This window comes from Cylas formicarius, unplaced genomic scaffold (assembly GCF_029955315.1).
Source record: "Cylas formicarius isolate icCylForm1 unplaced genomic scaffold, icCylForm1.1 PGA_scaffold_2__14_contigs__length_35257938, whole genome shotgun sequence".
NCBI classification, from domain to species: Eukaryota; Metazoa; Arthropoda; class Insecta; order Coleoptera; family Brentidae; genus Cylas; species Cylas formicarius.
Genome location: NW_026844319.1, coordinates 6,715,574 through 6,742,856, shown reverse-complemented (window position 1 = coordinate 6,742,856; position 27,283 = coordinate 6,715,574). Strand labels below are relative to the sequence as shown.

At 33.7% G+C, this 27,283-nt stretch overlaps 1 protein-coding gene across 4 annotated transcripts in view; it reads left to right on the top strand.

Moving 5' to 3' along the window:
• The window catches only part of LOC132697959 (lachesin-like), a 29,574-nt gene extending 4,153 nt beyond the window's left edge, over nucleotides 1-25,421 (top strand). The window contains exons 2-9 of one of the 4 annotated variants that reach the window (XM_060663752.1): nucleotides 11,375-11,593; nucleotides 11,647-11,897; nucleotides 15,550-15,763; nucleotides 15,826-16,229; nucleotides 20,347-20,518; nucleotides 21,739-21,810; nucleotides 21,910-21,963; nucleotides 23,269-25,421. In XM_060663752.1, coding sequence (XP_060519735.1) covers nucleotides 11,375-11,593; nucleotides 11,647-11,897; nucleotides 15,550-15,763; nucleotides 15,826-16,229; nucleotides 20,347-20,518; nucleotides 21,739-21,810; nucleotides 21,910-21,963; nucleotides 23,269-23,369 — 1,487 coding nt within the window. In that variant the 3' untranslated portion in view covers nucleotides 23,370-25,421. The remainder of the gene's footprint in view (nucleotides 1-11,374; nucleotides 11,594-11,646; nucleotides 11,898-15,549; nucleotides 15,764-15,825; nucleotides 16,230-20,346; nucleotides 20,519-21,738; nucleotides 21,811-21,909; nucleotides 21,964-23,268) is intronic. The other 3 variants (XM_060663753.1, XM_060663754.1, XM_060663755.1) reach the window with 3 other exon arrangements.
• Nucleotides 25,422-27,283: the final 1,862 nt, after the last annotated feature.

Here is a 27,283-nt window from a genome sequence, read left to right as displayed (position 1 = left end):
ATGCAACCTGCTGAAATTGGGGGGGTGGGGGGTTCGGAAAGTACATTTAAAAATTGAAAACTGCGTTTTCAATGATCTAAGAAAGAAATCGTTTCTTGAAAATAGTTTACGCGAACAAAGGAAGTCTTGTACAAAAGATCTGCAGAATCCAATACTAAAAACTTTTAATCCGGCCAATTTTCAGAATTCAACAGGGTGTGCCCGGTATTCGCAAAAAATGAAAACTTAGCTCCTGTAGACAGCTCAAACTATTTTATTTAAGCTTTTTACCTATTGTACAGGGTGTTCGCATATTCCGTTAGAAAACCTAATAGGTGCCCTAGGTGCATATTTAGCGATGAAATAGCAAATACGGCAAAGTATTTTTTTTTGAACTTTTTTTTGGGTTATTTTGGTTTCCACAAAAAAATATTTTTTAAAAAATTGTTAACCCGATCGGCAAAACTCTTTAACCAGCAAACGCAGAAGATTCAGTACTATAACTATTATTTCAAGCATATTTTCGATTATATAGAGTTTTTTTTTACTATTGACAAAAATCTAAAAGACCCTGAAAATTGTCCTTTTCCACGGTAAATCAAATTTCATAACCCACCGAGTGGTGCTATTTTTGTATTTACGGTTTTCGTATATCGCATACGCGAAATATTTGAAAAGATCGTCTGTCATACAGGATGGCTAGATATTTCAAAGATGTATTTGTGAATCGCAGTTACCGGTACAAATTTTTGTATTTCCGTTAGTTTAACATGACTTGGAAGTTCGGAAAGCGCTTATTTGAAGCGCACTTTATACACTTTATACACAATCAAATTACATTCATTTTGCGTAAATTCCATAGTGGTCTGCAGAAGCACAAATAGAAAAACAGTGCTTTCCCCTACTACAAGAAGGGGCATCAAGAAGATATTTAAACTAAAAATTAAATAAATTTTCGGTAAAACTGAAAAAAAAAAACATTAACTTTTGGATACTGAGAAACGTGTTATGTGCGAATTGACAAACGTTAAAATACCTAAAATCCTACCTACCTAAAATGCCTAAAATCTATCGAAAACAACCAATCGCTTCCAAACCTGTTACTAACGTACCGTGACTAGCGACTGTGATTAAGGAAAGTGACGTGTCAAAATGACACTTTCCACACGTACATAATTGCTTATTTTAGACTAATGAGTAGAATAAGAATAGATAGAATGAGAAGAATAAGAATAAGTAATGTTAGAATAACTAACTAACTAAATCTTGCGTAATAAATATATGGTTTATACTTTATACTATTTAAGATCAAAGTTGCATTCGAGATTCCAGCCGTGATGTTTCTTAATTCTTAAATAGACTATAGCCACTCTATTTGAACAAAATTGGTAAACAAGAAATTGTTCGTCCTAACATTGGTTACAATTTGCTAGAATTGTGGCATTAATTAAATTCGATGCGTTGTATCAAAATAATTATTCTTATCTTAATCTACTCAGCTAAGCGTAAAATAGAGAGACGTGCCACCACAGCATAATTTATACCTATATACGTTGGTATTTAATGAAGCCTGATATGTAATTAGGTGCCGTTGACTATCTGCTGTGTATGACGTGAAAAAATGTAATAAATTAGGTTTTGTTTGTTGCTGTCCAATTTCTCAAAACTTTTGCCTTTTTCGTAAAATAAAAGTTTTTGTCTTAGTTTTTTGACTCTCTAGGAGTGGCTAATGTTTTATACGATTTGGAAAATCCCCTCTTCTATTGTTATGTGTTTCTGCATTTGTGATTCCATTTGTCATTAGTACCTTTGTCTCTCTCTCTCTCTCTCTCTCTCTATATATATATATATATATATATATATATATATATATATATATATATATATATATATATATATATATATATATATATATATATATATATATTCTCACGTATTGATTCACGGATGGAAAAATGTGATGACACTATATTCCGGGATATCATCCGTTCGCCCGTTGAACTCCGACTGGAATCCTGCAGACGTTTCGCCAAAATCTCACTTGGCATCTTCAATGCTCGCGCTCCGAAAACACTTCGAACACTCGGTACTGCGATTCACAAATACATCTTTGAAATATCTAGCCATCCTGTATGACAGACGATCTTTTCAAATATTTCGCGTATGCGATATACGAAAACCGTAAATACAAAAATAGCAGCACTCGGTGGGTTACGAAATTTGATTTACTCTGGAAAAGGACAATTTTCAGGGTCTTTTAGATTTTTGTCAATAGTAAAAAAAAACTCTATATAATCGAAAATATGCTTGAAATAATAGTTATAGTACTGAATCTTCTGCGTTTCCTGGTTAAAGAGTTTTGCCGATCGGGTTAACAATTTTTAAAAAAATATTTTTTTGTGGAAACCAAAATAACCCAAAAAAAAGTTCAAAAATAAAAAAAAATACTTTGCCGTATTTGCTATTTCATCGCTAAATATGCACCTAGGGCACCTATTAGGTTTTCTAATATTGCACGGAATATGCGAACACCCTGTACAATAGGTAAAAAGCTTAAATAAAATAGTTTGAGCTGTCTACAGGAGCTAAGTTTTCATTTTTTGCGAATACCGGGCACACCCTGTTGAATTCTGAAAATTGGCCGGATTAAAAGTTTTTAGTATTGGATTCTGCAGATCTTTTGTACAAGATTTCCTTCGTTCGCGTAAACTATTTTCAAGAAACGATTTCTTTCTTAGATCATTGAAAACGCAGTTTTTAAATTTTTAAATGTACCCCCCACCCCCCCAATTTCAGCAGGTTGCATCCAGGAACTAAACTCTATTAGTATGCCAAATTTCAAATCGAGAACTTCAAACTTCGGACACTTTTCGTGTTTCAAAGCGATGTTCAAAAAAAACAGAAAATTGAAAAAAAAAACATAGCCGCCGCCATTTTTACAGGTGTGGTGCAGTTCGGACTATTTAAAAGGAGCAAAATTTGAACCGTCTATATCAACCGCTTGGAAGTTATCGACTTAAAAATCCAAGAACAGAGAACGGAGAACGAGCAGATAAAAAACATTTTTTCGATGCTGATGGTGGTCCCGTAGGACCAACCGTTACCGAGATCTCGAGTTTAATGAGGAACGCGTATACTTTCGCAAAGAATCGATGTCATTGATTTTGCCAAAGTAACGAGGGAAAATTAGAGAACATTAGAACCATGAACTTTCCAGTAACTCAAATTTTGAGTTTTATATAGTTTAAGTGTTATATAGTTTAATATTTCGGTTGGCTCTTGTCATTTTATGTATTGGTTCACTAGCAGTCAACATATTTTAACAATTTCTTTTTAGAAACCTATTTGATGAAACTGAAAAAAAAACTTTTGCTTTTACCGAGATTACATTGATAATTAAAATTTAGATTCAATTTTCAAAAACAGTATATCACCAAAAGATATGATTGAAGAAACAATATACATAAAATTGACTATATCTATAAAGTAATAAAATTGATGCAATGATGCCGATAAGATGTCAATGAAAAATGCTTGTAGTAATAAAATTGTGTTAAATAATATGGCACTTATTTTTGCTCGCGGATTGTAGTCCAAGTAAATAGTGAAAATTGTTGTTGATAATTTCATCTCGTATCAGAAGGACCGTTATCGATATTTTATCGTTCATTGTTTGCCTTGGTGATATTAAATGGCGCCCACGTAAGTTACGTTTGAATTACTTGTAATGTGACGTAATTTTAATATAATTCACGGTATATTTAATATAGTCGAAAGCACTGTAGCAATTCTGCGTTGTTAATATCGACAACTTGCCTTTTCAAAAAAACACAAAACTCGAAAAATTATTAAATCAGTGGAAAATCAAAACTACTTTGCCACTTTTTACTATGCATGTAGCTTTCTGCTACACCAATGCTATTTGCAAAAAAATCAAATGGCGAATCTATGAACTTTTCAAAAAATATTTGATAAGCGCTGTATCAACAATTTTTCACAAGCTAGGCAAATATTCTGAAAAAAGAAAAAAATAAGAAAAAATGACCAGAAGAACAAATAATTTAATTGATCAAATTAACGAAGAAGAATGACCACGGACAAGAAACTGTAAGTGTTTTGTCAAAGATTTATGTTTGACAAATATTTTGAAAGGAAAAATTTGAATTTAGCGACAAGAAAGAACGAAGAACAAAAGTTGACAAAGCAAGAGTAAATTTTGATTTAGGTGCTGAATTTTATTTTCTTAAAGAAGCATTTCGCCAAATATACATGTGCTCAAAATATACCTGATCAATTGTCTCACAGCATCATAAGAAATCATGCACTGACTGCAAAATGGCGTTCTATTGGTTGCGAACCGTGCTATATTTGGATAGAATGTTTCCATGAAGAGGATTATGTAGACAGAAATGGAGACCATTTTTTAACCTAATTGAAGAATTGGTTAATGTCTCCTACAACAGGAAATTCTGATAATCCCATTTGTAGGTACGCTTTAACTGGCAATTAGGCTGGAAATGTGACTACAAACATTGAACGTGAAGATACTGGTTTTAATGACGAATTCAAATATGAAAACTTTGCTATAATATCTGCAAATAATACTGAAGATCCTTGTAATGAAGAAGCTACTGCAAAACTGATTTTCTAAATCATTTTCATAGAAATTGTTAAATATATAATTCATTCACTTCAATCGGATTGCTAATTTTGTGAAGACCCAAGTAATATGTGACTTTTCTCTATAATTGTTTGAAGCGAGATGAGCCATTTTCTTTATTTTTCGCGTTTTTACTCACATTAGAGCGCAACTCAGAAGCAACACAAAAGCAGAAATATGTTGTCCTTGTTACACTGTCGAACGGCTTATTTTCCTATATCTAAGTTTGGAAAATGAAAATTACGGTCACACTTTTTTTTTCACTTTACAGATAAAACATTAAACGCAAAGTAAAAAGTTGCGAAATGCGACGGAATCCGAGAAGACAAACCATCAGTTGCTGCAATTTCGAGTGAGCGCAGCAAGTGATGCTTGCCAGCAAAACTTTTTATTTTTTGGTATGCGCTTCTCGAATAAAAAATAGGTATAAATTATGTAGGAATTCTCTACATGCACGCGCATAACTTAAGTACAAATGGAAAATTTGCAATTCTATTCCTAGGATTCAAGGAACGAACACTAAGAATTGGTTAAAGTTTAAAATTTGCACCAAAGGGCGAATCGGTGATTGCTTTCAAATTACTTCTGGTAACGTATGCCGAAATATTGTTTTTTTTATATTAATTTTCTTTAGAAAGTACCTTGATAAGGAAGTTTGCTTCCTTTTGGATTTATATTTTGTGACTAATGTTCGCTATGTGACTATTGTTCCCTAATTGATTTTAAGAAGATGAAAATTAGGTTTTGATGATAGTCACTTTTATCATTTGTTTTAGTGTTAATTTTTTAGAACTACGTTTAGTAAAGTTTATTTAAATTCATAAAAATGAATTTCACCAATTTTTATGATTTCTATTTTTTTGCTAGAAAACGGGGCAAGATACGCTTGCTTACTGAAAGCAGTAACAAAAATTATGAGTCAAACAAGGTCGAGATTGCTGTAATCTGGTAAGTCGTTTAGAAGATATGGTGATTTAAATTATTATAAATTAAGGAACTTACACCACACTTGTTACGCCAATGAGCCTCGGCCAAAACTTGCCCGGTACGATAATATAATTTTCATCGATTTCAATCCACGTTATCGCAAACCTACATCCAAACTTATTGCAACTGGTACTATTGGGGTCACTGGCTCTTGTTATTTCAAAACCAGAAATTAATACGCAATCTCACATTGCATTAAAATATCGGTCTCATTATCTACAACGGCTGCAACACGGGATTTTCACAGGTTTTAATAGACCTTTATTACATAAAGCTGATAAAGCGAAGATTTGACGAAAATCCTTATCCTCCGATCGCAGATCCTAAAAGAAGTCGAAACACTTTCTTCGGAAATTTTCATAACCTCTCCTATATCTCACTTTAATTTGACGGTCGTTTAATATCATTTGAAGAGCTTTTGCAATATTATCGTCGGTAGTTACACTTTTGGGACGTCCCGAATGTTCACCATCTCCTAAGCTCTTACGGCCTCGGTTAAATTCAGCTGCCCAAAATTTCACTGTGGCAAATAACGGTGCATAGTCCCCATACACAGAATCCAACTCAACTTTAATTTGCCTAGGCGTATTTCGTTTCAAAAACAAATATGTTAAAACAGCTTTTATACTCAATTTTTCCATTTTCACGAAAACATTCACATCGACTCGAAAACTAGCTTTTAGTAAGTAGTGCCGCCATCTTTAGGCTAAAGTCGGAAACTTTTCAATTGATCCTTGCAATATTACAAAATTATTCTCACTTAATACATATTAATACAAATATGTCATAGTAATACGATTTTTAGAATTACCACAATTGCCGCAACCCCACTAGATTGTGACGGGAGAGTATTAGCAAAAATATATTTTTTTAAATCGGGAAATCTGAGAACCAAATAAAGAATTATATCACACCATATGCTATTACATAGAGTGTAATATCTGAAAAAACCCTGTAAACTATAAATCAATACCGATTTCAATACCGTTTAACACACAATCGATTACCACGAATTAATAATGGTTAAAAGGCGCATTGTTGCGTCTTGCAAAATGTTTAAATTCATCAAGATATCTAAGAAACTAACGGAAATCTGAAGAAACCCACCATAAAATCAAAATAAATAAGAACTAAAAGTTCAGATTGTCACGAAATTATATATTATAACATGACAATTGTTTCGACAACACCGTGTCTTTATCAAATGTCACATTTGATAAAGACACGGTGTTGTCGAAACAATTGTCATGTCATAATATATAATTTCGTGAAAATCTGAACTTTTAGTTCTTATTTATTTTGATAAATGGATTTTCATCAAATAAAAGCCACCTCAATTCACCATAAAATCTCTTAAAAAATCATTCATTAAATCATTTAAAATACGGGAGTTGAGTGCGAGATACTTCTAAGATAAAATGTAGAATAGCCTCTATTTTCGTTGGTACATCCACACCAACATCTTTTAAATTTGAACTAAATGTATAAAAATGTATTTAATTGTAGAAAAATATTCTCTCTGTTATTGTTTTTATTATTATTTTCAATTATGTATAAAATTTTTGAAATTATAAGTTTTCTGGAAAGCACAAAAATTCATAATTGCACTAGTGTATTTCGATATTAGAACAAATTAGAACAAAACTAATTACATCATGATTTCAAAATTTCCCAAAAGATAAAAATGCCCTTTGATCTTTTTAATAAGTTAAAAGACATCCGGGATAGGAGAAATGTTGCAAAACTCAATTTTTCAATTTCGCTCTGTACCTCGCAAACCATAGGGCTATGGAAATTTTATTGGTCGCATTTTTAAATTCGCAACAAAACAACCCGCTCTCGCGAAAGCCGCAACCATCTATTTTTAAAATGAAGCAAAATACCACGAACGTCGAAACATAGACACCCTTTAGTCACTACAATTAACTCAGACCTATTAATAAACGTCGTAGCCATCGAACGGTGTCATCACACGTCGTAAACGGTCCCTACCCGCATCATATAGTGCACCCTTTAGGCATTACCAATAACATTTCTATTTTAAGGTCTTTAAATTCCTGCCCGGAATACAAATGGGTGTTTACCGAGGGCCGTTCGTTACTCGGAGCGAAATGAAATGATTTAGCGCTTTTCTCGCTTCCCCGTTTAGTTATTTCAAACGTCAAAAAGAATGCCATACGTACTTTAGGACCACGAGGGGGTTGAAAATTTCACCTGGCCGTAAAAAAAGGCAAACCAAAAAAGGAACTTGGGTATGGTCGGGGATTTAATGTTTTACCTGCCCTCAAATTCTATAGATAAATATACTGAAAATGCCACGTCATGTATGAAAGGGCGAGTGGCTTTCGGAGTCGCCCGTCCATACTTAAACGCCGATTATTGTTGGACATTTAATAATTAAAAAAAAAAAAATTTCTAACTTTGTTCCAATTTAAGCGACATTGTAAGTTTAAGTAAGTATATATATATATATATATATATATATATATATATATATATATATATATATATATATAATATAAAATGGATATTCATAAACCAGACTACTTTTAATAGGCGACTCATTGTTTTGGTTAGTTTTAGTTTTAGACAATTCAATTCAATTCAAAGTCACATTTGTGGGTAATTAATCCGCTTAATGGGCAGCCAATGGATAATTTTTTCTTTTCCTGTCGATTTGGTACACTTTTATTAAGCTTAGAATGATATCGTCCTTTATCCAAAATAATTAAAGAGAGCTTTTCGAGTTTTTCAAAATGGCGACCCTGTTTTGTAGTGGCAACTACTGTAATTATCCGGTAATTGGTGCTATCTCCGTCGAGTGTACCACACCGGGGCGTAATAGATAAAGGTAGACCACTGGCAGGTAAATGGGTGGATTTTGTCATTCCTAGTATACCAGTGAGATCAGGTAAAATATTGAAGCACATTCTCTCTTGACCTCTTATGACCTCTTATGACCAACTATACCATCGCAAGTCGTACCGATTATATATAACATAATTGACACCTTTTCTCTAAACATAAAAAAAAATCTATATATTTTTCGCAGATTAATATTGATAATGGTAGACACGAAGCAATTTACTTTTAATTATTTGAATTGGTATTTTAAACAAATTGTATTGATTGATTGGTTACCAAGGCCTGTGGGTAATGATTACTTAAGTGCTTTTTGGTATAATAAGGACATATTGAAAGCTGGAAGCTAAATAATATGCGAAATGTGTTGCTCACAACAATTAAACAATTTGTGGGTTCAAATTCTTTTCTTTTTATATAATCTATTAAAAATGGATCAAGATACTGGAAAATATTTTTTTTAGGTCTTTATCATATGTCACCATATCAAATCGAATTATGCGTTTATGCTAAATATTTCCAGCTACGTCCTTAGGAATATATTATTTTTTCATGGGCTATCTAACAGATTTCCCAGATATTCTCGGACACTTGTCATGCTTTTATGAAACGCCCTGTATTTATTTATTTATTTGCTCTTTGGGACTCAAATAGGTTAAAGTCACAACAGTGAATCCAAATATAAGTAATAACAATAGCCATAAATAAGAAAAATACGAAAGAGGAAAAGAAAAACAATAAATGCTATGAATTGAGTTGGGCATAGAAAAGAAAAGTAACAATATAACTTCTTCTTCTTTTGTAGCTCACAACCCTTCGTGGGTCTTTGCTGCAAGTACTGCCTGCCTCCACTTGTCTCTGTCCGTACCTCCTCTCTCCAATTCTCTACTCTCAGGGTGTGCAGGTCTTTGGTAATATTGTTCCTCCATCGTAGTCTAGGTCCCCTAGAGGTCTTTTTCCGGAAGGACTTTCCTCCCAAATACGTCTATTAAGACGTTCGTTTCGGCATCTGTGGACATGTCCTAACCATCTTCGCCTGTGTGCTGTAATAACATTTAAGATTGGTGGCTCGCTGTACAAGTTTTCCAGTTCTTCGTTGATTCTAATTCGGTATTGCCCTGTTTCCTCATCCACTGTAGATCCATATATCCTCCTGAGAATTTTTCGCTCAAAGCGACTTAGCAATGCTTCATTCTGCTTTGTGATGGTCCAGGTTTCCGAGCCGTATAGCTTCCCGCAATTAATTCCTTGATCTTACTCCAGCACTCTTCTACCCCATTTCCCTCGTTACAAGGATTCTCCTGAAGTTGGGACTTATTGCTTCTTATTGCTCAACATTCCACCTTTTGCTTTCACTTTGTTCGTCTCTCTTCTTAGTGCTTTTTATTCTTGCTCTTACTTTCACTTTGACCAAGAAATGATCAGATGAGCCGTCCATGCCCCTTTGGCTTCTCACATCCAATATGTTTTTTGAGTGCCTTGCATTTGCCAGGACATGGTCCACTACCCATGTCTTTTTATAGGTATTTTTGTGGGGAACATTGTTAACATTACTATCAGGTTGTTTGCCGCTGCAAAATTTGCCAGCCTTTGACCATTATCATTCGTTTGTGCGTGTAGGCTGTGTATAAGTATTAGCAAGCATAAGTATGTCTTGCTTCGGTATTAGTTCTAATGTTTGTTCCATTTTCTCGTAGAAGTCCTCTTTTAGATTTTCATCTGTTTCCTCTGTTAGAGCATGTGTGGATATGACTGAGACTGCTGATTCGTTGGTTTACCACTTTGAAGCTCATTATTTGCCCTAGGAATTTTGAGTTGACTGCAAATCCTGTTCCAAATTCGCGTCTATTGCTTTCTGTGCCGCCATTAAATACTGTCCAATCATCCGTCATTACTGTGCCTTGTTCCGGCCACATGATTTCTTGCAACGCTGGCACGTCTATTTTATACTTTTTCAGTTGTTCTAGGATTCTTTTAGCTGCATCTGGTCTATACCAACTGAGTACATTCCATATTCCTAATGTCATGGTTCCATGTTCTTTGCTTACGTCGTTTCCTAGGGTCCGTCCGATTCCGAGCATATTGTCTTGTTTCATGACGGGTGGCTTTTTACGGGGTAGAGTTGTCAACCCTACGCCCAACCCTCCTCCTTTATCCCGGCTTGGGACCGGCACTGGCAGTTGCTGAACTACTCGATCCACCCAACATATTAACCAGAGGCGGAGTTAAAAGAACAATATAACTAATAGTTCCAATATAGCCCTAGAGAAGGCAAAAGAAAAGAAATAAAAAATACTTAGTAGACTTTAAATAAGTAAAAGCAAGGGAAGGATGCCATTCAGATAGCGAATGTCGATCGCATAGTCTAACGGTCAATGTCTCCGTTAAGATATCATGTGAGGTCGTAAGTAAAGGCTTGCAGGCGTAGCAGGAGAGAATTTTGAGAGTTATTGGTATTTTGTTACATTAAATGGAATTGTTGCCGATATCACAGAGGTCATTTAAATTTTAATGCAAGGAAGGAATATCAGTGACTACTCTTCGATCCTCCAATGTTCAGAGTTTATTCTTGCTTGCCTTCTCTACTTTAGACGATTTGCCGAATCTGTTTATCTAAGATAAATTGTATGACTGGGTGTTGAAAATATTTCTTTACTAAAGTTGTACTACACGTTTCTAGATGACAAATCACACCGTTGCACAGCTCAAGTTCCAAAGATTTTTTTATCTTTTTATACTATCAAATTGGATGGGACCAGTACAATTGGAAATATTGCTGGATCGTATAATTTTTGAGAATTGCGATATGCGATGATTGTGAGGCAGAGATATCTGTCACCCTTTGTACATCAACCAACTAAAGAAAAACTTATTTTCGTATTGCAGTGCGATCGAAAACTCTAGATGAAGATGAAGACACGTACGGGGAATTAAAAGACACGGACATACAAAAAGACGATTACTACGATGGCGACGAAGATGTAGAAGAAGAAGCGCCCGAAGAAGACAACAACGTGGACCTCAGGATAACCTCGCAGCCTCAGACGATAGTCAAAAAGCTTGGAGACAACGTCCGGTTGCCCTGCCTCGTATCGCCAGAAAAAGGTAAAAGACGTTCCATTTTGTTTTGTAATCTACAAACTACCCTCGTTCTGTAGCCGACCCGATCAGGGTATGGAGAAAAGACACAGAGGTGCTGTACCAGGGCAGTGTTCCTGTAAGCGGATCGAGAAACATGAAAATCGATAACGGATTCCTACACATTCAATTGCGGGACGTCGGCGATTTCGGAGAGTACAATTGTACGTTGATCTTAAACGAACACGACAACCCATTCGTCGTTCATAAAGTACTTCAGCAAGAGGAGCCTAGGATTATTTCTTTAACCGTAGACAACGAACAGTCAGTGGTAAGTTTAAAGATTAAACTCAAGAAAAATTTACAACTCATTTTTTTATTAAACCAAATTTTTTCAATCTGATTCCATTTTCCTATTGTTCTTTAAAGTAAGGAAAATATTGTTCTCATGAGTTTGTGCATCTGGAAAATCAGAAAATGTTTATTTCGGCTAAGAATAATAACAATTATTATACAAACTATGACACCCTGAATTTAAAGTGTTACAGAATTCCTCGACAGCTTCGCCAAAGTTCACTCTCAATGCTAGAGTTTCTTCTCACTCTCAGTTCTAGAGTTTGTTCTGGCATCGGCACTTCTTCTATTTCCAAGTCTTAGCTATGTTGGTTTATAGAGTAAGATGCGGGTCGAAAGTTAACGAATAATACGGAATAAATTAGAAAATGCAAAGACTACCACAAGGTGTAGATGCAAGGACAACTCAAAATGGTCTTATCAATTTGAGTATTTTTCTGAAAACAACACTACATAAAATGTCCACGCACTTTTCAAAAATAATATGCAAGTGTGACCAAAACAGGTAGAATAATTAGATATTTTTAAAATAGCTATTCACAATTATTATTATCAAGAAATAAAAAGTGATGCTAAATTTAACAAAACATTTCGAAAAAGGAACATTAAATGCCAATTTAACAATTAATAATAAAGGTAGGTGCATTCAGGTATGAACTTGAAACTCATTGGGATTATAAAGTTCTTAATGCCCACGCTTTTAAATATACAAAGAGGAACAAAATATTTTTCAGAAAAAAAAGAAATAAAATTCAAAACTGTTCCAATACGACTTTTGCCCAATTTTCACTTCGCATTCTTGTCCCATTTAAAGAAAATATATTAAAAAAAACAATATTTCAGATCTGATTTAGAAATAATGTATCAAAAAAAAAATTCTTAAACTACTTTAAATTTTAACAAAAAAAGTCGCTTAATTCAAGCAGTGGAAGTCTTACAAACTTGTAAAAATTGCAAAAATATAAAAAATCAGAAGATAATATAGAACAAACCCTTTTTTCTACTCCCGTCTGTAAAATATCGAACTACACACTGATCTAGCATGCGGGAAGCGTCAGTTTACACGTCAGTTTCGTTTCCCACGGATCCGAGCAACTTAGGACATTTCCGGAATTTTACCGCACGGGTTTGAGAGCAATCGGATGTTTTCGGAGAAATTTCCCACGCCTTGATTTTGACGTTTGTCAGTTCTGATGGTCATGTCAGTGCATGTATTTGCGTTGTTTTGCGAAAATGAACCCAAAACCTTACGGTCGTAGAAAAAGTATAGTATGCAACATGTTCGGTAAATTCTTTAAGTCACTCATTTATTAAACACTCGCTAATATACTATTGATGTCTTAAATGGTTAATGTAAAGTCAAATCACTTAAGCCGGTAGAAAAATTTACAAAATCTTTAAATCTAACAGAAGTGTCTTGTAAGGACTTGGAAAGTTTCCTTACAATGTCGGATTTGTCGACATAAAACTCTTCTTCTCTCTTCTTTTATAAAAAAATACGCATAAGTCGAAAGGAAAACTTTGCTTTCGCATGAACTTTTACCAAGGCAAAGTCGCTGAGATTTAAATCTTTCAGAAAAATTCAAATCCCTGTGTGAAGTGATATTTCTGACTCAGAGGAATATTGGTTTTCTGTTTTCGTCTTTTTATTTTCTTTTCTTTTAAACTTTTTTTGTAATCTGTCCTTTTCATTGAACACGTTTCTTTTGATACCTTCCTTCTTTTTTTTTCTTCAACTTTATTTTTCTTCTCGATTTTAATCCTTCTCTTGTTCGTTTCCCTTTTTTTGCGAGGAGTGCTAATGTACCAGATAAATTATTTAAAGCATCCGTTTTATCTGGGACATTTCTATCTAGATATTTTCCCCAGGCAATTTCTATCCTGCACAGGCTTGCCTTCCTCGACATTTCTAACAGAATCTACAGCTTCTTGCTCGTTATTAGTCACTATTAGTCAAGTCTTCCCCAAAGACAGCCCGTATATGCATGTCCCTGTCATTTCTATCAAGATTATCTAAATCTTCTTTCTCTTACTAATAAAATTGCTGTAATACCTTTATTAGATTTTTTTTTAAATTTGGATCAAATTTTCCAGTTTAAATTACGAAGACATAATTTCATAAATGTATTTTATTTTATTTTTCTGAAATTGCTGAATATGAGCGGTTTGTATTCTTTCCTCTTCAATTACATTTTTTCATTAGGGGTACATTTTTTACTGATAGAGATTAGTAGTAAATAAAATACACAGATCTATAAATAATATATTAAAATGATTTGTGGTTGAAGAATGTAAAAATTATCCAATGATACCAAATATTTTCTATTTTCAATTCTTGAAATTGATTGAATATAGACAAGACAATATCTGAAACTTTACAAAACAAAGCAACAATGACAAAATAATTACTTCTGTTAATGTTAGTGTAAAATTTAGAGGCCCTAGATATTTTCTCTTACATTTTCGAGATACTTTTAGGGGATGCAAAAAGTCAAAAAATGTCTTCTCATTATCACTTTCGCCCTTTTGACTTTTATGCAGCTTATCTGTTAAGGGATCTCCAAACCTGTTGTGAAAAATGCGAATCGTCTATTAGTAAAAATTTAATATCAGAACAAATACATCGCCTGAAGAATTTTTTAGTTTATTTTTTGAGTTATTATAATGTTTGTTGTTTTTAATGTTTAATTAATCGTGCCCAATGCAATTTTGAATTTAAAACACTCTCGGTTCCGTATTAATCGATATTTGTAAATATCTATTTGATTTTGACAATGTTTAAAAAGCGAAGAACAAAAAATTTAAATGGATGCAGGCTATTTCAGCTCCTTTAATAAGGAAAATATCGTGGCATTTCACCCTATATAATGCAGAAACGACTTTTTGCCAGTTTTGGGTAAGATAGTAAAATAATGGTATTTACAAATCTTCTAGATTCCTCCTACGGAAACGGGCTCGGATTTTACTCTTTACCTGCGTATATATTTTTTGAGAGGTGTGGAGTTAAAGGAGCGGCATGAACATTGTCTCGAATGACTCAACCCGAGTCACTGAATCAAGAATTAAAATACCTTACATCTGGTCATTTCACTTCACCACAACCTTCCAAAGACAATGATTCCGAAAACAACCCCACAGCTGCCTCTGTTGTCCTTCCTTACCTTCAAAATCTGATTACATATCAAAAGTTCTTAAGAAATATAACGTGATAACTAAATTTACGACTTGTCAAAAAACCTTTCAACATCTTCGAATATAAGAGAGCTTTAAGACTACTATCAATAAACTCCTCAACAGTTGCCGAACACGATCATGGAACCGAAATATCAAATCTTGTTCGATAAAACTAAAATTCTTGCATGTAATCAAATATTCTACCAAAGAAAAATCCCAGATTTCATAGAAATCTATAAACAACCAAACAATTCTTACCGCGACTCGGGTCATTACTTTTCACCAACTTTTCACCAATCAATCATTCGAGATAATGTTCACGCCCCTCTTTTGGCTCAAACAATATACTTGTAAACATCAGTATATGAAGTTTGAGGAAGTAATTTCAAGGCCATAAGTACCGAAATTTTGTTTTGACAAATTCATCGAACTGAAACTAACCATTAAACGATTAGTTGGATATTGGTGACACGCTGACCTTGAATTGCAACGCGACCGGTGCACCCAGGCCGAGGATATCTTGGCACAAGAACAACGAAAGGCTCGGCACCGAAGGCGAAACGTTCATCATACAAAGCGTCAAAGTGAAACACGCTGGCAGCTACAGATGTCTGGCCGACAACAAAATCGGAAAGCCCGCCCACGATCACATCGATATCTTTATTAACCGTATGTAGATCTTCAAACGCGATTGCGTAACAATATAAAACCACTAACATAGATTATTGCAGATAAGCCGATCGTTAACGTCGAGAAATACATCGTCAACTCTGACCACAAGAGCAATGTCGAGCTGGTATGTCACGTGAGCGCGTACCCGCCTCCCGCGGTGCTGTGGCAGAAGAACGGCATGAACCTGGAGCAAAATGAACCCAAAATCAAGTTTGCCAACGAGCGTAACAACCAGAGAAATATTCTGCTGATCAGCGATCTCCAAGAGGAAGATTTCGGAGATTACACCTGCCTGGCGCAAAATAACTTTGGTCGCTCCACGCAAAACGTTACCGTCGTGAAAACACCCGTCGTAAGGCATTTTCAGAAACCCCATAACGAGACGAAAGATGCGGTTCTGATGTGGAAGGTGGACTCCAAACAACCCATTTCGATGCATGAATTGCAGTATAGGAAAAAAGGCGTAAGTGAAATATTTAATAGCATTTTACAGAACTATGTATTGATTGTATAAATTGTTTTTCAATGTCTTCAAAACTGGTAACTATCCAAACCTGTACTGAACCTCTGAAAACAGTGCACAAATTTCGTTTCCGATATTTTAGTCACGGATTTGATTTTTGGCCATTTTATTTTGACGTTTGTCAGTTCTGACGTCCACGTCACGGTACATCTTCAGTCACTTAAGTCACTAACCAAATGAAACTTGTGGCTAAAATACCGTTTGTCAAACTTATTGCATAATATGCCGTAGCCCTTTTCTAGTTTCTAGCGGCGTCCAGATCTACAAAACTAAAATAGATTTTTGCAGTGACATAGGGTGTTGCATATTTTTCAGATTTTGAATTATTTGATTCTTACCTTCTTGTGATATTAAAAAGATGAAACGGCTTTTGGTAGATATTTTTATGTAGAATTCATTGGCATACACAACTATCCTGTTTAAAGGTGGCTAGTTTTTTGTGGAAAAACTGGATAATCTTACACTTATGGTCGGGGTGGGTATCTGTACAGGGTTAATGTTTATGTTAAAACTTGTTTGTTTGTTATTAATCAATATTTTTTTGGCCTTCTTAACGGTTGTCAGAAATATGTTTCACAAATTCTTATTATTATTGTTAACATCATGTTTTATTTTATTTTGTTTATTTTATCTGCTTAGTTTTTTCAGTAGGTGTTCTGTTAGAATTGATTGTAGCATCAAATACGAATTAAACTTTACAAATTTTTGTTATATAAATAATTAAAAAAAAAACGTATTGAGTTATAACTCATATTTGGATACTTCCACAACTTTGCAGGGAGATATCAAGATGTATTAATGAGTATGTCCAAACAACTTTTGCTAGACTCTTTTATGCAGAATTCATTGGCGTACACAACGAATTTTCTAGTATATGTATTAAGTTTTTGTTAGTGTTTGTTGGTTTTGGGTGCTCCATATAAAAACTGTGCATTTTTATCTTTTAAATAACACGAAGAATGTTGAAATCCTTGCTCCATTAAGTTACTCCTAAAGTAAGCTTATAATTTCCCAAAATCCGAAATGTGTATCGTAAAATATTCTCTCCATGGGGCAAAACGAATTTAGGTTGCACTATAAGGTATTTTTGTCACATCAATTGGGTACAATCCTCCTGATGAGGTTTAGCTACTAAGAAGTTAAAATTATGACAAGTTCTATAGCTAAAAACTGACTAAATTGTACTTTATTCTAAAAACTAAGAAAGTCCATAAAAAGTCGGCCAAATATTTCTCTATTGCAATATACCTACTACGGTAGAAATTGATGCGCAGGCTAGACTTTATCAATTGTTTTTCATAGTTTCTTCATAAGTTCCTGTATTATGAGTATAGGCAGGGCCACTACTCAAGGTACGCAAATAAAAACAATTAACTTTACCACTCGGTATAATTAAAATAATCTACCAAAATCCAGCAAATGCATATGACAGCATATTTTTTAGATTTGCAAATGTAGCAGCAATTTGTGTATTCCGTAATTCTCTAATTACCCTTCTTACTTGGGTGTAAACCCAATACAAATTGTTTTCAGTTCAATAAAAACTAGAAATGATAACCATTTTGGTGTAGGAAGGCTCATTTTATCCGGCAGTGGATGTTGATGTTGAATGTTACAATTTTATATTACACCGGGTGGCAAAGCCGATAATGTGTTATTTTGAAAATTTTAACCCTGATAAACTTTTACATAAAAAAATTGCAAAATTCCATGCATGATTTTCGAAAACGAGTTTCAAAAAAAGAAATATGTATTTGTACAATCATATATACTATTACTACAGAATAGAGCCCTGCCTATGGATAGAAGTTTTTACCGCAGCACAGCCACTATATTATCTAATAGCTATATAGGTATAATTGATCAACCTTCCTTTCTTCCTTCCTTCTTATAGTCTATAGTATAGTTTTTCAGACCCTGTTTGAAAAGTTTAGAATGAATATGGCACGCTCATTCAAGTCACGGCTGTGTGTAATTCATTCTATCTGATGCCTTTCTTTTTTTTCCCTCTTAGTTTTTATTTATTTATTTTTGTAGAGTGTAGGTTTGTGTTAAGTTTAAGACCTACTGATACACGGTGGAGCATGGACCGAAACTCAGATGTTTTATGTCGGTTTTCGCGTTTTTCGAGTTTTTATTTCTTTGAATATGTATCATCTCAATTATTTCCCTCTTTTGTGTGTTAATGTGTTTTCTCCATTATATGGCTGCTGATGACTGTTTTGTTTTTTTTATCGTACTTGTGGCTATTGATGCGATTGGCTATTCTGTCCCATGTACACTCCGCCACACAATGCGACTTTTTTTTTATCTTTGGGTATTGTTAGTTTACTGAAATTCCTATTTAACAAATTTTGACCCTTGTGACAGATTGTTACTGAGCTTCCCCTAAACACATTCGAGATTTTTTCCGATAAGTTTGGTATGTATGGCAAGGAATAATATTCTTTTTTTGATGGTTGTGTGTTTTCCTTAACAGAGATCTTGTTGTAGATTTTATGTATTTTCTTAAAAATAGAGTTAATTAAGACAATTGGGTAATTGTTTAGTTTTAGTGTGTACTTAGCTTTCTATATAGCTTCTCTTCTAGACTCTGGATCAGATAGATTTATAGCTCTATCAGTCAAGCCAATAATAACAGTCTTTTTTGTGCCATTGGAAGTTGGGAGTGGAAATTAAGCTATGGTCCAGACCATGTATCTTTTGTGTACCACATCGTTCTGATTTTGTTTTTCTTACGTATTAGTGTGATGTCTAAGAAGCTAATTTTGCCATCTTTTTCATATTCTATGGTAAATTTTATTTTTGTGTGATATGAGTTAAAACTACTCAGAATGAGGTTGCCCTTATTGGTATTGCTAGAAAACAGTCGTCGACATATGGATAGAAACAGGGTAATTTAATAGACATTTTGTCAAATAACTGTTTTTTCTAGGTATTCGAGACCCATGGCACAAACGTCAATCTGCTAATAATATTTATTATTATATATGAAATACGTCGAATTTCGTGGCTTTCACGAATTTGTCTAGTGGAGTGTCTGTGTGAAGTTTGATCATGTCCCATTTTTTTTATTTATTATGCCTATAGCTAAAACGATAGGAATGTTTGTGTGGAGGGATATATATCTAAAGATGCTAGTAGTGATTCTGTTAATTTTTTCTATAAAATGCCACGAATCTTTAATATACTATTCATTATCATTCACTAAGTTTTTTAAGATGTTTTTTAAGAATTTTGAAAATTTTTCGAAAGGGGACTGAGTGCAAGAGACAATAGGTCTTAACGGGATATTTTGTTTACGCAGTTTTGGTAAGCCGTAGATTCTTGGGGCAATAGCATTATTTTTAAATGTTTTGCAGTTTGCGGCGAGTTTAGGAGAGCTTTTTCCCATCGATTTATTATATCGTTGTTATTTTTTTTCAAATATGTTTGTGGGATTGTTTTTTAAATCTCTATATGTGGCCCTATCTGATAGAAGTTCATTTATTTTATTGTCATAGTCGGTAGTGTACATTATGACTGTTTTGTTAGCCTTATCCGGTTTTAATGTTATAATGTTAGGGTTTTGTTAACTTCGATGACACAAAAATACTTGCTACAGAACCAAACACACAAAAGAGGGAAATAATTGAGATGATATATATTCAAAGAAATAAAAACTCCATAAACTCGAAAACCGACATAAAACATCTGAGTTTCGCTCCACGCTCCACCGTGTATCAGTAAGTCTTAAACTTAACACCAACGTACACTCTAAAAAAATAAATAAATAAAAACTAAGAGGGAAAAAAATAAAGGCATCCGATACAATGAATATTTATTTTGCACTTTTATTTTTGAACCTTACGCAAAGCAAGAACGAAAACACTTCGAACACGGAGCGCGAGCATTGAAGATGCCGGATGAGATCATTTCGAAACGTCTGCAGAATTCCAGTCGGGCTCAGGATTCCAGGGTTTCGAGTGTTCGAAAAACAGTGTTTCGAGTGTTGGAAGTGTTTTCGGAGCGCAACCTATTTATTGCTTACAAAAGGTTACGAAACGCTATATTGCAGGAACCTAACTGGAAGACGGTTACACCAGACGTAACAAATGCCACTGAAGGTGATACGTACACCATCAAGTATGTCCTCACGGGCCTGGATCCTGGGTTATATGAGGCGCGTGTTAGATCTCAAAATATCCACGGCTGGTCGAATTACTCTCCTCCTTTACCATTTGAAGGTGGTACGTATATATTATGACTGTCTCCTTCTTTATGCCTTAAGTCCGCGGTCGCCAACCTGTCGATCGCGAGGCAATTCTGGTAGCTCTCACAAAGATTTTAATTTAAAAAATATTGCAAAAATCAGAGAAGCTTCAAAATTCCACAAAAAAATCTAATTGTCATAATATTCTTTGTGGATAGCTCACTGTTTATTCCTAAATTAACAAAGTAGCTCAACACATTGAAGAGGTTGGCGACCACTGCCTTATGTTTTTGTGTGAGTGTTCGTGTGACATTTTACCAAAGTGTAAAGAATAATATGTAAAGTTGCCTCACTATTGTACGCCTCTCTTCAGTCTTTTTTTGATGAAACAGGGGATAATAAACCTTATTTTTGTGGCATTTACAAATAGGGATGATAAAAAAAAATATTTCAAATATGCCCAATAGAAAATATATATCATTTTTATAAGTCACTTACTTCACTTGTTGCGGTGTGAGAAGTTTCAGCAGAACTATGCGTGATTTCTAAGACAAGATAAACTTGTTCATTGGTTACACTGGAAACTGAGACAAGTCAAAAAGTAAAAAAAAAAACAACAAAAGTAAAACGTGTTACTTTCCTTTCCCGTCACATCGTCCCCGGTTGTCCACAAAGCGGGCAGTAGAGTAAAAACAAAATACTTATAATTCGATTGCAGTGGTAATATTCTGGAATAAATTATATAGTAGTTTTTCAAACAATGCAACAATGAAATAATATATTAATAGTTAAAGGGGTCTTTAACGAATTAATCACAACGTATGCTCTGCCTAATTCCCGATTAACTACGTAATTATAGCTCTGCCTGTCAAGGTTAATGTCTAGTATAGTTTAACTTAGGAAAGCAGTGCTCTAACTAGGACGTATTATGATATCATTCTAATTCATGTGTAAGTTAATCAAATTTTTATTATTTTGTTTCCTTCAAACAGACAATTGAATTTACTTTAAATATGTAGCAAATAAATTTTAAAGAAAACTTTTTATAATTATATAAAATAATCGTTGACACTTGACAATGACCAGTAAAAATATTGTTTTAATTTTTGCCAAACATTTAAGGTTTCTATGCGTTTAGGAACTTGTATATTTTTCTACACACTCTGGTGTTACTAGGTAATAACAATCGTGTTTTGTTGTGTGCGTCCGTGTTTGCTTATTGTGAGTCCTTCGTTCATAACATGCTTTTTTGCACAGTTTTAGCTAAGCACACAGCACATCAGAAAAGCAAATACCACAAAAAGGACCAAAAAGGAAAAGACCAAAAAGGTATCCACTTTACACTGAGCTTTAACCATTTTCCCCATTCTGTATAATAATTTACTTCCAAAACTAACAAATATTTTAATCCATTTTCTTTCCACGCAGACATGTCACTCGATACACCCGCACAGCATCGTAGCGAGGAGTCATCTTTAGGAGGTAGATCATTTTCAATTTTTTTTTTATCTTAAAACGAATTAACTTTCGTTTGCGCCTTGTTTTTATCATCGCAAAAGTGGTTCTTTATAAAACGTTACCGCTATTTTATTTTATTAATTTTTATGAATCAATAATGGCAGGAAGACTTTTTGATACAGGGCATCCAGGAAAATGAAAAATTATAATTGAGATAGAAAAAAATAGATAAAAAATAATTATTTATATGAACTGGAAACCACTGGACAACGTCTTAAAATAAATTTAATTTTTCGTAAGGGCTTTTGCAATTAACTTTACATTAATGAAAAGTATCAATTGCACGTATAAAATACCAATATCATATTTCAACCATTTTGTCATCCATGGAAACGCCTTTTTTTATTATTTACTTCAAATTGAAGAGTTTGCTTCAATTACGTGAATTGCGTCGGTTGTTGAGGAATCGTTCTTGTTGACGTTTCGCCGATCACATTGTTGGCTTCTTCATCCTGACCCAAAAATCATCGGTTATCAACTCTCTTGTTTACAAAACCATACAATTATCTCAATTCGAGTCACTGAACCCAGAATTAAAACACGTTGCCCGCTCTTCTCTCTAATTATTTCGACATTAGAGAGATTGTGCCTTCCACGACAAAACCTCCCAAAGAAGATGAATCTGAATCCAATCCCACATTATCACTGCGGTCGTACATTCAAAATATCACTGACCACATATCATATATTATGCATATGTGACAAAGAATACAATGCAGAAACAGTACAGAAATATCAATTAGGCTAAAACAACCAATAGGACAGGGTGATACACTCATCGAGGTTCTATTCAAATTAACTATTTCAAACGTTTTCTTCCGAGCCGTGGGTATAGTTTACAAAAAATATAAATAGATCAATCAGTTTTCAAATTAAATAGAAACTCATTAACTACTATTAAAAAACGAGAAATTTAAATTTAAGACCACCGCTAAAATTGTATCACCCTGTATGAATCCACAAACGAATAATTTCACACTTTCAACAGTTTGGAAATGTAAAATGTGTACCAAACTTCAATTCGTTGTTAAAAAACTGGTTCACTATGGTTTTGAATATTTTGCAATTGACTTGAAACTGAGCCCATGTTTCCTCGAAAACAGATGCTTCTAACTTTACTCTTTTATGTCCTACTTAAAGCCGACACATTTGCCTAGATGCCCATATAGAAAGTTTTACCTACGTATATCTCCAAAAAATTTTCACACACACACAGTAGCAAAACATTTATCAACATTGGAAATATTGACTTATGATATTGTTTTGCAGCATCTACGCATAGCGGAAGTGTTCGCAGGTCACCGTTGTCAATGCAAATTTTTGCAGTCGGTGCCATTTTGTTTTCGCTGCTAGTCCACGTCAGGCAGTGAGCAGCTTTCCAAGCAACTGCTACCCGTTTGTTTTATAGGTATCGCAGATCCAGAAAAAAAACCAAAGTATTTTGCTTTAGCGACGTCAAATTTCAAGTGCGTTGTGAATGTTTAACCACTGCTGCGTGTTGTTTAATCAACACTTCGTTCGACAACCTCTTGAAACCTTATGCAAAAAATTATATAACGGGGGCGCGTGGGGTTGAATATTCTGTGATCTTGTTATGAACTGAATAAAAGAAATTTGTTGACTCGGGGACAATCTTATAAGATGCCATATTTTTTTAACTGTGTAATTGTAAATTAAAATTTATTTATAATTGTATAAGTTACCTGTAATGTAATTTCCCGAAACAATCATGGCGCGTCTTTTTTCATAGAAAAGTTTTGATTTACACTGAAGAATTTTTGTTAAAATTTTCCTAATACCAAACTATGCAGCTAATGGATAGGTAGTAAAGTTGTTTGGTAGAATATTTTTTCCCCAATTATCCTTTATTTTATTTCTTTAATTTCTTAAAATATGGATAAAATTAACTGCGATCATTAAACAGCAAAATGAAATTAACAATGTCGCGTTATTGCCAAGATTGTAGGATGTTAGGTTGGTCAGTATTTGTTGTATCTTTTCTCTGACGCCATGAAAACGTAATTGAAGAGTGAATGTAACAAAGTGCGAAAAGGTAAGTTTTGAGATATTCGCGAAAAATGTAATAAAAACAGAAAGCTGATAAACTAAATAAAACTGAAAATGAAAACCATGAAATGAAAAAAAAAAAGAAAAAATGAATATATTATATGTATATATAATCTGTAGATTCTTGTAAGTCCTGATGCAGTGGATTACTGAGATAGGGCAACAGAGAGCGAAGACTTTTCTTCCTGTTTTCAGATATTTTGTTTTCTGATGGAAGTCCAAGTAGTTCAACATTTAGCAAATCTTCTATTGTTCTACCCTTCAGAATATTGGTTTCAGTAAATACAGATACAGAAAATACAGTTTTTGTCTTCCTATTTGCGGGATTATCTCTGTCGATCTGTATTATGACTGCTTTGCTGATTTGAAGCTTTGAAATGTTTAGATGTCCATATTGTTCACTTCAAATAGGGGGTTCTACCTTGCTGATTAAATGGCATTGACCAGATCGCCTGGTATGATAAAGCTATGCCCGCTGATAAGAAACTTAATTTGTATTGAATGGTAAAAGTCTTGAGCTACCAAGGATATCAGAACAAACTAAACATTCTACCATAATTTTCCAAATTAGTTAGACACTGACATTGGCACTCTCCTTTGATGAGAAATAATACTGACACTTACCTGTGGCATCTATTTATTTTTATTGAAGGGGCTAATATTAATCACAACACTTACTGCTTATGCCAGGTAAAATTTGGCACTTACCACCTTAGTTACTTCCATTCTTCAATTGTACTTTCCTTCTAGTCTACATATACGTGTCCATTTCTTTAAAATTACTTTGAGCTCTTATCACCGACATGAACTTTTCTTATTCCATTTCGGGTCTTGTATATTTTAGCTCGGTAGGTTATTTTTTAAGTTTTATATTTTTAGAATTAATTTTATTATTAATGCATCTGTACATATAACTATTAATTTCTTCATTATCATCGTGTGACGTGTATTTATGAATTATCTTATAAAATTTACTTACTAATGTATTTATGTAAGTAGCAGAAATGCCTAATGGTCAAGTCAGTAGTAAGGAATGCGTGTATCCTGCGTACCAAACTGAGATGGGTTGGCATCATGACTGACGTAATCTATACCTTAAAGATATGTGTTTTGTGCTGTTATAGAATCATTTTGCAGTATATTCGATGCTTTTGATACAAATTAAAAACTATCGACTTCCTATTCTAAATTGAGGAACATTTAAATAAATTTGGAAACTACCGATCGACCAAACCAAACTGTCATATCGCCTTTTGTAAAAGATTTTTTCGTTGAGTCTGACGTCGATGGTTTTTAGATTTTTATACAAACTGTATATTGTAAAGAAAATATAATAAAGCATAATATTTAAAGTTTCTTAGCTATTTGCGGTGTCAATTTACCGGGTTTGAGTAAAATCCTTTAGCGAGTGATATTTTTATTTTGTAGAAGCAAATCAGACAAGTAGAAACAAAGCTTATACACCATCGGGATCTCGAAAACGATTTCAGCGTGTTAATAATGTACATAATAGAACTTTGTTTTTTCAAGAATACTTCTTAAAAAATTTGCTATATTTAAAGTTGCATAACCTGCTGCAATTCGTTCCTAAAGCATGATTGCGATAGCAATTTTAATTGCCCAATGTATCGAAGTGAATAAGTCAGGAATGGTCTTAACTGTTACGGTAGCTTCTTGTTGCTTCCGGAAATATGGTGCGGTTGTATCTTTTTGTCAGTTTATTTTTAAAAATAGGAAAAACTGCAAGTGCTGGAAAAAACAAAGGCTTCTATGGTATAGTGTGCGGTAATAAGGTACCACTGATAGAGATACCGGGGCAAAGCGAAATGGAAGGTAACGAGAAACCAAAAGCTGAGACATTACTCAATAAGTTCGCAGAGGATGTGCAGGAATGCAATCAAACGGGCCCAAGTAGCACATAAATTTTGTTATTCTACTAAAAGTTATATATTTGATTTATTCTTATTCCGTCTAAGGGCAAATAGTTGAATAAAGCTCTCCAAGGTCATCAATATGCATGAGACTAAGGCATGTTTAAAGGCTTTGTTACAAATGTGTTTAAACATTGATTTTAACAATTTATTTTATAATTGTGATAAAATGATTTTATTAACATTATATTTAATGATGCTTGTAATAAAATAATCGAAACAGCGAATAAAGTAAAAAGCACTTTAAAATAGCAATTACATCTCTTGCGACATTTCAGAAAAAAAGCGAAAAATAAATCAAATGGTTGCCACATCATCATCCCCTGCTAAGTTGTAATGTAAAACCTGTTTATTCAAGGGACGAAGAGAATACTACGGAACTTTTCGAAAGCAGTAAAAATATTAAGGGGGATTAACGCATTCGACTATAGGCTACTTTCTGTAATATTTTGCATTTTGCATTAAATGAGATAATAGCTGATGATAACCAACAATAATTACGATTATAAACTCTAAAGGATTATAGATTCTATAAGAATACATCATAGTCTAAATTTCTCAAAACAAATGATTATTAAAAACCAAAAGCCAATAATTTCCATACAAAATATAACTTGGTATCTAGAAAATGTAAAAACAAAGCAGAAACAACTTTATCATATATCAAAATTGTATTATAAAACTAATTTCAAACACAGTTTAATTTTATAGGTATGCCATAAATGATTTAATTCAAATCGCCATGTTTTCCATTGTTGAAATCGAAATGGAGGCAACCATCTTGTCGTAAATCACATTAATATTAATAAAGTATATTAAAACCTACGATCGTAACATCGTATTTGACATTCAGAGTATAACAGAACCCCACGCAATGCTCTTTAATTTTATTAGAAACAAACAATTTTTAAATATAATTAAAAAAAATTGTAAATATGGACAAAATTTAATCTACAAATATATATGTATAATATCAGTTGAGCTGGTGAGAGTAGTCCGCAGTACATAAAGGTATTACATACCTATCCAATTTAAGCGAAAGCCGAAGTTCACAGGCTCACCCAAATAATTTAGGAGAGCATTTAACAAATCATTTTTGTCGGCATTATTATCTAATAAAAATAAAAATAGTTTTTTTCGTGATTCTTGCAAAATGAAAATCTCATTGCTAAGTTGTTAAAGTCCCGTACAACACAGATTGTTTTTAAATGAAACGTCTTCAATGCTGCTATATAATTATTTTATAAGTATTCCGTAATGCTGTTTTACCTAGTGTTGGGACTAGT